The 15,104-nt window shown below is 42.8% G+C and overlaps 1 protein-coding gene across 1 annotated transcript in view; it reads left to right on the top strand.

The window, feature by feature from the left end:
- Nucleotides 1-15,104, top strand: part of LOC128832678 (uncharacterized) — an 87,285-nt gene that overhangs the window by 42,411 nt on the left and 29,770 nt on the right. The window contains exons 2-3 of the mRNA XM_054020233.1: nucleotides 2,054-2,605; nucleotides 14,615-14,766. Coding sequence (XP_053876208.1) covers nucleotides 2,054-2,605; nucleotides 14,615-14,766 — 704 coding nt within the window. The remainder of the gene's footprint in view (nucleotides 1-2,053; nucleotides 2,606-14,614; nucleotides 14,767-15,104) is intronic.

The following is a 15,104-nucleotide window of genomic DNA, read 5'->3' as shown; positions in this document are numbered from 1 at the left end:
CATGTCCGGCTTTTTGGCAATCAAACCCCCGTCTGGGGGGAATTGCCAAAAAGCCGAACATGTCCGGGAAAATGCCGGCCGGGCACTTCCCCTCCCGCAGCTGCTCTGCTCCTCCTCTGACTCTTTGGCTTTGTTTAAGAGCCAAGCTGCCCGAGCGCTATGGGCTTCAGGCAGTCCCCTTGCCTCCGGACCCCAGCCACCGGCCAGGCACTTCCCCTCCCGGGCTCCGGCGGCGCAGGGTACGGAGGCATGGGGGCTGCCCAAAGCCGGTAGCGCTCGGGCAGCTCGGCTCTTAAACAGAGCCGAAGAGTCAGGGGAGGAGCCGAGCCTCCGGCCGTGGCGGCTCTGCTCCTCCCCTGACTCTTCGGCTCTGTTTAAGAGCCGAGCGCTACGGGCTTGGGGCAGCCCCCATGCCTCCGGACCCTGCGCCGCCGAAGCCCGGGAGGGGAAGTGCCCGCCCGGGGGCGCAGGGTCCGGAGGCATGGGGGCTACCCAAAGCCCAAGCGCTACTGGCTTCATGGTTTGCCGGGCAGCCTCCAGAGCCTGCGCCCCCGGCTGGGAGCTTCCCCTCCCGGGCTCCAGCTGCGCTGCGGAAGTGCCGGCCAGGGGCATGGGGTCTGGGGGCTGCCCGGCAAACCGTGAAGCCGGTAGCACTCGGGCAGCCCTTTTCGCGTGGCTGGGAGTGGGAGGGGGCGGGGTTGGGGTGGGGAAGGGGCGGAGTTGGGGCGGAACTGGAGGTGGGAAATGGGCGGGGCCAGGGCCCTGTGGAGGGTCCTCTTTTTTTATTTGTTAAATATGGTAACCCTAGAAAGTCCCCTCTAAATAGATAGGAGTCTGTATGGTTCCAAGCCATGAACATTTTGTGTTTCAGTTCAGGTGCAAAGTGCTGCAAAATGAATCACACTCTCTCTCTCTCCCTCCTTTGGATACTTAATATCAGTTTGTTCTTTGTTTTATTTAACAGGACATAAATCATCAAGACTGAAATACAATTTCTCATACACAAAGTTCAAAGTATATAGCAATGCACTATATGCAATTTTCAAATGTCTGTGAACACGTTATTTTAAAACTATCTTTAATAAAAATAACACAAAAAAAAGTATGCTTCTCATTTAGGATGAAGTCGTTGGCAAGTTTGAAGTGAAACTCCTCAACACTTTCCAAAAGATTCACCTTGGACAGGGGAGGGCAAACTACGGCCCACAGGCTGGATCTGGCCCATCAGGGCTTTCAATCCGGCCCACAGGATTGCCAGCCCCATGGCGCAGCGGGGCTAAGGGAGGCTCCCTGCCTGCCCTGACCCTGCACCACTCCCGGAAGGGCAGTGGAGGATTTAGAGTTAGTGGGGCCCTGTGCGCAACTTCATTTTTGGAGCCACCCGCTCGAGACCGAGCTAAGAAGAACATTCTCTCTTATCTTCCCCCCCATTTTTCATTCTTTTTTTCTTCATCCTCCTCCTATATTATAAGTAATAAGAAGTAAATTAAAATAAAGTGACGTCTTAATCCTCCTTGTCAGATGCTGCCATCACTTAAATTATATGAGGAGGGTTTGTGGTGTGGATTATTTTTACCTTCAGAGAACATCTAGCTCCTTCATCTGAGCCCTGTTTGTATGCATGAAGATAAAAAAGACAAGAGGCCAATACACTTACACAAAGCTTCAATAAATCCAGCAGTTTTGTCTCTCAAAATTGCAAAGCAAAGATGCATTCAGCTGGGCATATGTCAGCTCTCTTTTTATTTAATGTTACTGGCATGCAGCTATGTTGTTTTTTTGTTGTTGTTGTTTCTCTCCATTACAATGTCAGCAGGACCTTAGCAATAGTTCTCAGTTTTCATATTTGGGAGCTTCACACCTGTGCAAACTGTCTTTGCTAAAATGTAAGTCTCCTGAAATCAAAGTCTCTCTTCTAGAAGGAATAGTATATAAGCACTGAAGAAGCCGTTAAAAAAAGAGAGAAGTCTGCAGCAGGCAATGTTTTTGGAATCCATGAAATTTCATTTTCAAAATCTATATTTGAAATCATATGGTGCTTTTGTTTCTCTAGGTCTGACTCAGTGTAAGGAAAAAGCAAAAATCTTTTGCAAACTCATTGATGAAAAGAGAGGCATATCTGGGAATGATATCTTGGATCTCCTGCTGAAAGAAGAAAGAGAAAATGCCAGCAATATGAGTAAAACACTTTACATGGATTGCAATGTCCAATCATTCCCAGTCAGCAAAACAGCTGAGGATGATGTCTGCCTGAGCAGCAAAAGAAGAAAAATGTGTGCAACTCAGAGCCTTCCTTCCACGGCCGCTGGTCTAGTATCAACAGCACCTGCTCAATTCCATGCCATCTACAGCTTGCCATCTGTGTCGGTGAAGTCAGAGCTGGCAGGAGAGTTAAGACAAAGATCTGCTTTGGAAGACAATTGCTTTCAGCTGTCATGGGAGGCGCTCCAGCTGGAAGAGGATGAAGACATGGGGGAGGGTGATGAGGAGTGCAGTGAGGAAGAAAACCCATTTGCTGTTCTTGAAAAATTGATAAAGGAAAATCAAACACTACGGAAAGAAAATGCATGTTTGAAACAGATGCTGCTAGCAGCCCAGAATTCAGGTAAGCGTGTTCTTATTCTGTGATTCCAGACAGGATTTGAAACCATGTCACCTTACACAATAAGTATTAGTATTATTTTTATAGTTTTTGGGTGAATGTTTTACCATCATGCATAAGTTTGGTCAACTAGGGACAAACCTGTTTTGTGAATCAGAGCCCTGAGTTCAATTTCCCACTATTCCTGGAGTCTTTATTATTCAATTCTCAATAGTATGATGTCATTGGGAATTGAGGGCCTCCAGGACCACACAGGAGATGTTCAGCATTGCCCAGCATCAGGTCTTTGTGAGCAGGTGTTGTGACAGATTTCCCATACAGCTCTGCCAGTGCATCTCAATGATGGCCTACCACCACCTCCTACACAGGTCCCAGAGCTGGAGTTCCCTTGAAAAAAGACTGCTAGCTGTTGTCAGATTGTGGTGAAATGGATAGACATCTAATGGGAACCAGAGTGTGTCCACCACATTCATTTTGACTCCCAGCACGCTAGAAAGTTAGTTTTCAGAATATTTATTAACAAGTTCTCACTTCTGTTTAATAGCCCCTGAGAAGCTTGAAATGAAATCTGATGTTTTATTGTTTTTCCTCTACTGCCTCCGCATATGCATTCGTCCTTGGAAACTTTTTCATTAATGTAGTGCAGCTGGCACTGATACTTTCTGAAAGAAACAGTAATGCCTGTGTTTTGAGTGGAAATAATATATTTATCTGGATGTCAGAAATAATTATATATATTATATAAAGAGTAAATCAGATTTTGGTCCAACATTACAAACTTTGACAGGATTTCAAGGAAAGCTTCATTTGTTCTCTCCAGCACAGTGTTCTGAATTTTCCTTCCATGTATGAACTTTGAATTTTTATTTGAATAACAAATGCTAAATTTGACATTTCCGTGCCTCTTGCAACATGTGACCTGTTGTCAGGGACTGTTAACCATGTCTCAGTCTAATGCCTCTTTAGGAACCACAAGAAGAAATTTGTTTCTTTTAAGTAACTGAAATCTTTTTATGTGAGAAAGGAAGGTTGTCACTCACCCTGTGCAGAATACTAAGCTTTCCTTTAAATGTCTGTTTTAAACTATGTTTTTTGGTTTAAAAAAATACTCCCTACGTAACTCCTTGAAGACAAGGGAGTCTTTCCATTGACTTCAGCAGTCTGTGGATTAGGCCTTTGTTGCGCTGACACCTGCTGATGGAAGGAGGGATAGACCAAGCTGTGTGCATCTTTGGGACTTACTGAATTCTGTAATAACCTTGATACTCTGAATGGTTACATATTGTTCCCTCAATTCATGCATACAGATGTCATTGGCAACAGTTGGTTGTGCACGTGGATCAAGGGTACAATATGTCATTTTTTGACAGCGCTTATGAAAACAGTTCATCCTGATCTGGCAGCCTCTGTACATGAACAACATTTGGAGAAACACTCTCCTGCAATAAATTGCCTGACCGAACGTATGGCTAAACTTTGTGTTACACAGGTGCACTAAGGGCTCCAAAGGCAGGATATATTCACTGAGGCATGCAGGTCTAGATCTAGACTAGCATCATCTTCACGCTTTGTTGATGCACATAGGGACGTTTTAAACACTGAACCTAAATACATAACTAAAAGATTGTTTGCTTGTTTTTCTTCATACACATCCTTCATGCATCTCATTTTGCTCAGAATTGTTGTAGAAAGCTCCTTCTGCTTTCCCCTTTTAGTAATTTTATTTGCTTTCCCTGACTGCACTATCCTCAGTGACAGATAGTATATATTTAAAATTTGACCCACATACAGTAGTATTAACACACAGCCATTTACGGAGTAAGTGTTGTATTAACTTAGATGGAATATATGGGCCAAAGGTGTTAACATAATCCAGTCACTGCCCATCATTAAACAGTGTTAAACGAGATTGGGGGTTTGGTATACAGAGACCACAGCCTTCTTAGGACCAGGGCAAACACCCCATTAAAAATCCTTTTAACCTTTAATAAAAGGTAAAGAAAGGAAGGCAAACAGTTAAAGCATTTGAAATGTAAAATATTAAATAAGGCTCTTATTTTAACCACATGTCTTGTTCCCTTCCCCCGGAGAGCATTTTAGAAGGAAAAACCTCCTTGTTTGACACTCTCTGAGATGGTATCAAAAAGGGCAATAACTGTTCTTTGAGGGGAAAGAGAAGATGTTAGTTGACATGGGCCGAAGCAGTTGATGTTGTTGTTGCTGTTGTTAAAATCCAATCCCCTTTCATGCCAGGTGGTGCAGGGGATTCAGCTGGAACCGGTAGAAGTGGTGATGTTATCTGGGTTCCTTTTTCTGATTGGGTCTGGTCAGGACATCTCTCATGATTAGAACAAAGAAGGTCTGGGGTTCCAGGAGATAGTGGAGTGGCAGCCAGGATGGTGAAGTTCACTCTAGTAGCCACTGTCTGTTCTTCCATATCTTCCCTCCAAAATGTCTTTCTTTAAGGACCCAAGAAGGGAATGATGGGTGGAACACCCTCATTATTTTGTCCACCAATTAAACCTAATATCCAACATTCCAATTTTGATTGACTGGTTCCTTGTTCTACATTTTTCTTATTTACCAGGCATTATCTTAACACAGTCCTTCTAATTATATCATACTGCCTTGTTGTTTGAACTAATTCAGTCTTTCTGTCTCCCTACCATACCTTTTCCCATCAACTTTTGTTGTTATAGGTTACTGTGACATTGTATGAACTTTCAGATACTTTTTTAGAGTTGACCTCACAATTAGGGTGGATTTGTAGGTGCAATTATTACAACAATATACTTTAAGACATGTCCCCTTGTTGGGAGGGTATGGAGGTGCATCAGCTCAGTAGAACTCCAGTAGGCACAATGCCTCTTGGAGCTCCCAGGGGACCAGAGAAAATGTGGCTAAGACACCATTCTAGAGGGCGAAAGGGCTGCTTTCCACCACCGGTGACCGCACTGCTAGACAATGTGGAGGTGTCCCAGCCCTTTAAGCCTAACGATTCAGTGGGGCCTAGCCTAATTTTACCGGTGAGATTGTGTCTGGCGCTTGTGGAGAGAAAAGCTTCTTGCAACTTCAGCCCCCATCCACAACAGACTCACTCAGTGCATGATACAGTCTGGCCTACAGTCAGCCTTTGGGGCCCACACAGTCTATGGTAATATTTTCCACTAATTTGAGGGACCTAACAATATAAAGGAGAATCTCCATTTTAATTTTTAAGCACATTTCTAGTTCCCTGCCTTGAGAGGACAGCCTTGGGAATGAAGCTGAGTTGAAAGGTTGTCAGTAATATTTTTCTAAAGATGACAGCTTATACCGTTTTTCCTTCACAGACTGGCTTTTGGGGTCTGTGAAAACTATGGTCATGGATCCTTATCCCTGAGAGTCCCAGGTCAGTCTAGGATGGTGAGGACAGTTCCTCCCAGGCTGCCACTGATGGACTGTCACACACTCTCTCAGAAGTAGCTACCTACAGGTCAGTCATCAGCTGGGCAGCCAACGTGAAGTCTGGCCACAAAAAAGGGCATCTCAATAGCATGGGAGCTTACCCAGAGCAGTAGACTAGGTACAGAACTGTATTCTAATTCCAGGCCTGATACTAACTCTGGCACTGGCCTAAATTACTTAACCTTTCTAGTTAGCTCCTCATCTGTAATATGAGGATAATACCCACTATACAGGTGGTGGTAAGGTAGCTGTAATAATGTAGCAGTTAATGTTTAAAGCACTGTATGTGCATTGGATCCTGCTAAAATTTCACAGTGGGAGCTAATTGTCCACCAGACCCCCTATTTGCTTCGACAAAGGTCCCTTGTAATTTTTTTTTAACTATTGGCAACTATGCTCACAGCCCAGCAGCATCTAGGGTCCTCTTCTGCAGCTGGATTTTTCCCTTCCTGACACTTTACATAAAGTGTGTCATTTATATTTGGACCGTACTCCAAAGAATTCTCATTGACTTACCCCAAAATCATCAGGATGGCCTTGTGTGCGCTGGTATGATCATGTGAACAGAAATTGGTTCGGTTTGGAGGGGGCAGTGAAAAACTGGTTGACAGGCTTGGTCTGACATACCAAGGAGTCACCTCAGTCTGGAACTTAATGAAAAAGAGAGCAGCAAGTGAGATTAGTTTTCTTTTTTTTGCTCTCTTTATCCTTGTCATTGGGCCAATGACCCTTCAGAAGAATTAGGACCTAATTGGCCCATGAGAAACCAGTGGGCTACAGTTGGGAGCAATCAGGTATTCCGGGTGGTGGCTTTTAGCTAATTAGTAATGGAGCAACTCAGCTAGAAAGAGGCTGCTAGAGCAGCATAAAGAGTTGCTTGAAAGGAGGAGGGAAAGAAAGAGGGCTCTCACTCTAGAGAAGTCCTGTAGTTGCTGCAGGAACCCATAGGAGGTGGAGCGGTAGAGACAAGTGCTTAGAGGTGACATTGAGAGCCCCAAGAGAACTGTCAGGATCCCTGGGGAAGGGAGACCATGGCAGGCCCTAGACCAAATGGCACCCCAGGTGAGGAGCATCTTCAACGCCCTCCCCCCTCCATTGGTTAAATTTTTGAATACCTTATTTTTTTACTGCATTTGTAGCCCACTGCCCCCCCACATCCAGCACCCCAGGCAGTCACCTGCATCGCCTGCCCCTAAATCTAGCTCTGAGGGAGACAGTTGGGTGCGCCTATCAATAAGTTCCAGCAAGGAAACTGGGGTCTGGTCTGGCTCCTGGGAAGGAGATAGGAAGATCCTACAGTTTGGTCTGGCTCCTGGGAAGGAGATAGGAAGATCCACGGGGAGCGGAGTAAGCTCCTGGGTGGAGGGGATCCTGAGTTAGGGTCTACAATGGGTAGAAGAAACTCACAGGAAACAGGTTAGGCTACTGTTTAAACTAGGAGATGGAGGGGGGGAAGCCAACTGCTGCAGAGGAGCATGTGGATCGGACAGAGACTTCTCTTAGAAGAGAGTCTATTGATAGAGATTCTCTAGGTTCTAGTCGGGAAAAGAGGATGGAAGAGGATAATGTAAGGGCCAGATCAGATGAGAAACATTTACATAAAGAATCAGACATATCAGAAAAGGGCAGACAAATAAACAGTGACAAGTTTTTAAAGTGCTTGTACACAAATGCTAGAAGTCTAAATAATAAGATGGGTGAACTAGAGTGCCTCGTGATAAAAGGGGATATTGATATAATAAGTATCACAGAAACCTGGTGGACTGAGGACAATCAATGGGACACAATCATTCCAGGGTACAAAATATATCGGAAGGACAGAACAGGTCATAGGGCGGGGGGGAGGAGGGAGTGGCACTATATGTGAAAGAAAATGTAGAATCAAATGAAGTAAAAATCTTAAGTAAATCCACATGTTCCATAGAATCTCTATGGATAGTAATTACATGTTCTAATAAGAATATAACATTAGGGATCTATTATCGACCACCTGACCAGGACAGTGATAGTGATGATGAAATGCTAAGGGAAATAAGAGAGGCTATCAAAATTAAAAACTCAATAATAGTGGGGGATTTCAATTATCCCCATATTGACTGGGAACATGTCACCTCAGGACGAAATGCAGAGACAAAATTTCTCGATACTTTAAATGACTGCTTCTTGGAGCAGCTGGTACGGGAACCCACAAGGGGAGAGGCAACTCTAGATTTAGTCCTGAGTGGAGTGCAGGAGCTGGTCCAAGGGGTAACTATAACAGGACCGCTTGGAAATAGTGACCATAATATAATAACGTTTAACATCCCTGTGGTGGGAAGGACATCTCAACAGCCCAATACTCTGGCATTTAATTTCAAATTAAAAGGGGGACTATGCAAAAATGAGGGGGTTAGTTAAACAGAAATTAAAAGGTACAGTGACTAAAGTGAAATCCCTGCAAGCTGCATGGGTGCTTTTTAAAGACACCAGAATAGAGGCCCAACTTAAATGTATACCCCAAATTAAGAAATACAGTAAAAGAACTAAAAAAGAGCCACCGTGGCTTAACAACCATGTAAAAGAAGCAGTGAGAGATAAAAAGACTTCCTTTAAAAAGTGGAAGTCAAATCCTAGTGAGGTAAATAGAAAGGAGCATAAACACTGCCAAATTAAGTGTAAAAACATAATAAGAAAAGCCAAAGAGGAGTTTGAAGAATGGCTAGCCAAAAACTCCAAAGGTAATAACAACATGTTTTTTAAGTACATCAGAAACAGGAAGCCTGCTAAACAACCAGAGGGGCCCCTCGATCGAGATAGAAAAGGAGCGCTTAAAGACAATAAAGTCATTGCGGAGAAACTGAAGCAAAGAATTTGTTTAGTCTTCACGGCTGAGGATGTTAGGGAGATTCCCAAACCTGAGCTGACTTTTGTAGGTGACAAATATGAGGAACTGTCACAGATTGAAGTGTCACTAGAGGAGGTTTTGGAATTAATTGATAAACTTAACATTAACAAGTCACCAGGACCAGATGGCATTCACCCAAGAGTTCTGAAAGAACTCAAATGTGAAATTGCGGAACTATTAACTAGGGTTTGTAACCTGTCCTTTAAATTGGCTTCTGTACCCAACAACTGGAAGATAGCAAATGTAATGCCAATATTTTAAAAGGGCTCTAGAGGTGATCCCGGCAATTACAGACCGGGAAGTCTAACGTCGGTACCGGGCAAATTAGTTGAAATAATAGTAAGGAATAAAACTGTCAGACACATAGAAGAACATAAATTTTGGGGCAAAAGTCAACATGGTTTCTGTAAAGGGAAATCGTGTCTTACTAATCTATTAGAGTTCTTTGAAGGGGTCAACAAACATGTGGACACGGGGGATCCAGTGGACATAGTATACTTAGATTTCCAGAAAGCCTTTGACAAGGTCCCTCACCAAAGGCTCTTACGTAAATTAGGTTGTGATGGGATAAAAAGGAAGGTCCTTTCATAGACTGAGAACCGATTAAAAGACAGGGAACAAAGGGTAGGAATTAATGGTAAATTCTCAGAATTGGAGAGGGGTAACTAGTGGTGTTCCCCAAGGGTCAGTCCTTGGACCAATACTATTCATAAATGATCTGGAGAAAGGGATAAAAAGTGAGGTGGCAAAGTTTGCAGATGATACTAAACTGCTCAAGATAGTTAAGACTGTGAAGAACTTCAAAAAGATCTCACAAAACTAAGTGATTGGGCAACAAAATTTAATGTGGATAAATGTAAAGTAATGCACATTGGAAAAAATAACCCCAACTATACATACAATATGATGGGGGCTAATTTAGCTACAACAAATCAGGAAAAAGAACTTGGCGTCATCGTGGATAGTTCTCTGAAGATGGCCACGCAGTGTGCAGAGGCGGTCAAAAAAGCAAACAGGATGTTAGGAATCATTAAAAAGGGGATAGAGAATAAGATGGAGAATATATTATTGCCCTTATTTAAATCGATGATACGCCCACATCTTGTATACTGCGTACAGATGGGGTCTCCTCATCTCAAAAAAGATATATTGGCACTAGAAAAGGTTCAGAGAAGGGCAATTAAAATGATTAGGGGTTTGGAAAGCCTCCCATATGAGGCGAGATTAAAGAGGCTAGGACTTTTCAGCTTGGAAAAGAGGAGACTAAGGGGGATATGATAGAGGTATATAAAATTATGAGTGATGTGGAGAAAGTAGATAAGGAAAAGTTATTTACTTATTCCCATAATACAAGAACTAGGGGTCACCAAATGAACTTAATAGGCATCAGGTTTAAAACAAATAAAAGGAAGTTCTTCTTCACACAGCGCACTTGTGGAACTCCTTACCTGAGGAGGTTGTGAAGGCTAGGACTATAACAGCGTTTAAAAGAGAACTGGATAAATTCATGGTGGTTAAGTCCATTAATGGCTATTAGACAGGATGGGTAAGGAATGGTGTCCCTAGCCTCTGTTTGTCAGAGGGTGAAGATGGATGGCAGGAGAGAGATCACTTGATCATTTCCTGTTAGGTTCACTCCCTCTGGGACACCTGGCATTGGCCACTGTCGGTAGACTGGGCTGGATGGACCTTTAGTCTGACCCAGTACGGCCGTTCTTATGTTATGTACTGTAGGGGATGTCCTGAGATAGGACTGTAAATGGAAATAGGGAGACCCCGGAGATAAAGTGCCACATCCCCTGGGGAAGGGAGGCAGTCGGGGAATCCTGCTGGGGAAGCAGCAGTGTAGGAGAAGCTTTGCAGGGGCCAGCAGAAGGGGTCCAGGAAACAAAGCAGAAGAAGTTATTAGTTTGGAGATTAATTTTTTGGATTTGCATTTGGATCTTTCAGTTATTCCAGAAGGGGGTTTGGATTTTGTGACTTGGCCAGAAGACCAAGCCATGGAAGGCCCTGTGAGAGGCAGGCAGCCTGCAGGAGGTGCTGGAGCTGAAGATACCAGTGACATTATATACAGACTCAAGGGGGCATGCAAAGGGAGAGTGTGTCCCATCAGAATCCCTATGGAGAAAATGATTTTCCCCCTCAGACCCTTTAATGAGCCCCTCATGCTTTACATCTAAATTTTACTAAAATCTCCAGCTCTTTCTGCTGACAGGAGTGAAATACCAAATAGTGAGCAATGGACCAAAACGAATGGAAAAAGGGGGAGAGAGTTTTGGGTTTTTTTTTTTTTTTAAAGACTCTTTAGCATGGTGTCTGGAAAAATATTTGACACCAGGGGTTGTGAGCTTTTGTGCCAAGAGAAATGTTCTTAAACTGCCTTTAGCCCTTATTAAATCCTAATGTATTTCTAGTTCTGAGGTTAGTGACTATTTGGTGATAAGGGTTGATGACAGCTTTTTAGGTGTTATAGCCTTAGAGGGAGGAACAGTCCTGAACAAATGTTGAATCCATAGGCTAGATCCATCTTGTTGGATAACTGGAAGCAAAGGAGATTTGTAAACCAAATGTTAAGTCTGAAGGCCCCCAGGAGCTGGAGAGTCGCAGAATATTATTTTATCTGAGCCTTCTGGGGTGCTGGTCCTGAATCAGATGATGTGGTGATGTCCCAAAATTTTAAGTAGCTCATTAAGAGAGTGACTCCTGTTTTGCATGTGTACAGTACCTACCTATTTTATGGTTTGTGCTTTTCCACTGTCTAGGCGTGCTACTGTTCAATTTTAGATTTCCCCTATTGGTAAAATGAGTCATTTTACTGGTGTCTTTGGTTATTCAGAGAACTGCAAAGTTATCAGAATTGGGATTCTGGACAAATATTATAAAAGCATCACTGTTCTACAACAAAATAAAATATGAACTGGAGAAGTGAGTACATGGCCTACATTTCAAACCACAGTTCCTTCTGAGTGCACTTATGGTAAATTGTTGCAGAAAAAAATTTCATATAGTGAAGCGCTCTCAGACAATCAGTCAGAGAAATACTTTTAGCTGTATTTTACTCAGCATGTGACACGTACTGAAACCAAACTCTGTTCCTTACTGCCAAGACAGACTGGTTCATACAACTTCATATGCATTCTCTCTCACACATACAACTCACACAGTATGTGCCTGATTACAATACCACAAACCCACAAAATGGACTGCTTCATACACATATGCGTCTGTTTCCAAGGAAACAGAACTGCATTTTTGACAAATGCACACAATTTGTTACTCATATCTACTACCATGCCAGTTTTCAAACCTTTTTCTGCAGCTACCGTATGTGCTTCCTAATACACAGTCTAAGCTAAATAAAATGTTTGTGATTGCTACTGGAAAGCTGTCTTCTGTTATTAGCATGGATGCATAGTGACAGTGGATTTCACTCTCTCACATGCCTGCCAGGAGATGAGATTGAATGGACATGGTTGAAAAGTAACTATTACAGCAGGGTTTCCTGGGTTGGTGGACAATAGGCTCATGAATGAGGTGACACTGGGCCAGATTTTAAAGGTATTTAGGCATTCACTGGGACATTCAAAAGTGCCTAAATCCTATTGAAATCACCTTATTATTGAACCTACTGTCCAGCAAGTGATTAAAGTGCCAGCTAAGGGCCAAACCCTAACCTGTATTATGTGAATATGCTGAGGAGAAATGGGTGTAGGGAACTTCCTTTCCCACCCCACTCATTCAGTAAGAGGGTGCCTAGTGCTCAAAAAAGTACAAAACTGAAGGATACCGTAGCCAGTCTACATTAACTCCGACTTTTGCTAGCCCTGGTGAACTTGCTCAGTGCTAGACCAATGATGGGAGAAGTGCCTAAAATTCTTGTTGTAGATACAACTAGAGAGCAAAATGGTTCTGGTGGCAGATCACTGCTTGGCTGCCAATGAGTCAGATAGGATTTTCCCCCTGAAGGTACACAAGACATCTCCACTGGTGGAAAACAATAGAAAAATTGTGCATGTGACTCTTTAAGCAGTGGCAATCACACCATGACTGCAAACCCTTCAAAATACTTTCCTCGGTCCACCAGCATTATCTCTGCCTTGCTCAGATTCAGTCAGCTGTTCTTCCTTCATGAGCTGATCGCATCCAAGCACAGGGCCATCTTGGTAGTAGTGGAGTGGTCATATGTGATGAAAGATAGGTAGAGCTATGTATCATCTGCATATTGCTGGCACTTGAGTCCACGTCTTTAGACTAGTTCACCTAGTGGCTGCATGTAAATGTTGAAAAGGACCAGAGAGAGAATTAATCATTGTGGATCCCCATGGGTAAGGAGGGGACTAGTGTTGGAGGTGCAATTTCCTATCACTACTTGTTGGGTGCATCCCTTCAAACCATTTTAGTGCATTTCCCTGTACCCCTGTCACCTCTCCCACATGAGACAGAATGATCAACAGTGTTGAATGGTGCAGCGGCATCCAGGATGATGATAGTGGATGTTTGTCCTCTATCCATAGACAGAAAGAGATCATCCATCAGTGCCACTAAGGCTGTTTCATCAATTCTACGCCAGTCTATGTGATCGTCACTAGGCCAGGTAGGTAGTGTCTGCAAAGATGTTGCACCATGCTCAAAGACCTGGCCTTAAATGTTGTTCTCGCATTTCATTCCATTTTAAAGCCTGGAATGAAGAGAGGTAGAACTGGAAAATTCTGTACATTCAATATACCAGTTACTAAGATTTGAAAAGCATGGAAACTGGTATATGCTTTTTCAGGGCTTCAGAACCTATGCTGAAATTTATAGCTTAAGTTCTTTAAATGAATGCTTCAGAACTTAGTTAAATTTGTTGTGCTCAGTTACAATATGGAATCTTCTACTGTCAATCATACTATCATATACTTATCATGTGTCCTAAAATAGGGGGTGTTAGCAGCTAGTTGGCAGATACTGCATCTTTCCTGGAGCCAAATGAAGCTTTTGGACTGCACTAGGGTCAGCTAGAAATTGTGTGGGTGTTTGTAAATCCCAGGGTGAGCATTATAAGATCTGTTTACTGAGGCTTCAACAGCAGACAATCAAACATACATTTTAACAAAAGGCTATACTGCAAGCTTTGGATATTTCCTATTCTAGAGGTAAATTTGCATTTTGGTGGTGGATGAGAGATGAAAGGGATTAGAGGTGGGCAACGAAGGTGGGTTTTGGATCTGAATTAGATTGGGGCTAAGATTTGGCTTTTAGGTTCAAGGTCCAACCAGGGTTAAGATGCAGGCTCAGGCTTAAAATTAATATAGCTGAAGTCTCACAAACATTTCTTGTAGGATTCCAGACCACAATGGCAGGGACTTCCCAGTTCTGTTGTTCACATGAGATTTTTACCATTTGGGGCTGTAATTGCGCAAGAATAATTTGCGTGATTCTGGCCACATCCAGCCTGGAAGTAGGAAACAAGACCTCTTGCAGTTTTGGAACCTATTGATAACCAAAATTGTGGAGGTAGGATAACATCTGCGATTGTGAATCTAACCCCCACAAAATTAAAGTGATTCCATGTTCCAAAGTTGGCCCATTTCTAGTTACACTGGACATCAGCAGAATCAAGGGCCACAATGCAGTAGTTTGTTATAGGTGGAAGCTTTAAAAGTAAAAACCTCTGAAGTAACTTTCTTTTTTTCTTTAAGCACCATTCAGGTTGTTCTCTCAAGAAACACGTGACTCAGCTGCCTATTACCTGCGGTTGGTCCTGGAAAACTTAGAAAGAACAGTTACAATGAATTCTTCTCCTTCACCTCAGGCAGTGGGAAGCAAAAATTCTACCACAACAGTGAATAAGGTAATAGCAATCTTCACTGGATAAAAATGGTTTGAGGTTTCAGCCTTTAAAGCACAACCCTTTTTAATGTCATTCTTACTCTATTTTTTTCATTAGACTGTTTTTTTAATGTAGAATCTGAACTGTATAGAGATTGTTACCTTTCAGATCCATGTGCAGTATTACATGTCATATAGAAGTTTAATATTATGTGTGTATGTGCATAAACATTTATAGAGCATGTGATCAGGTCTCTGGAAACAAGCACAATATGACAATGTTATCAAAGTTTTTGGGAAAAGGACATGCTTTTTCCATGGTGTCAACATCTTTCAGAGGAAAGAATAAGTTAAAGTAAT

The sequence above is a fragment of the Malaclemys terrapin genome, chromosome 2, assembly GCF_027887155.1.
Source record: "Malaclemys terrapin pileata isolate rMalTer1 chromosome 2, rMalTer1.hap1, whole genome shotgun sequence".
Taxonomy (NCBI): Eukaryota; Metazoa; Chordata; order Testudines; family Emydidae; genus Malaclemys; species Malaclemys terrapin.
The sequence above is the reverse complement of the archived record's forward strand: the minus strand, read 5'-3'. Positions and strand labels throughout refer to the sequence as shown.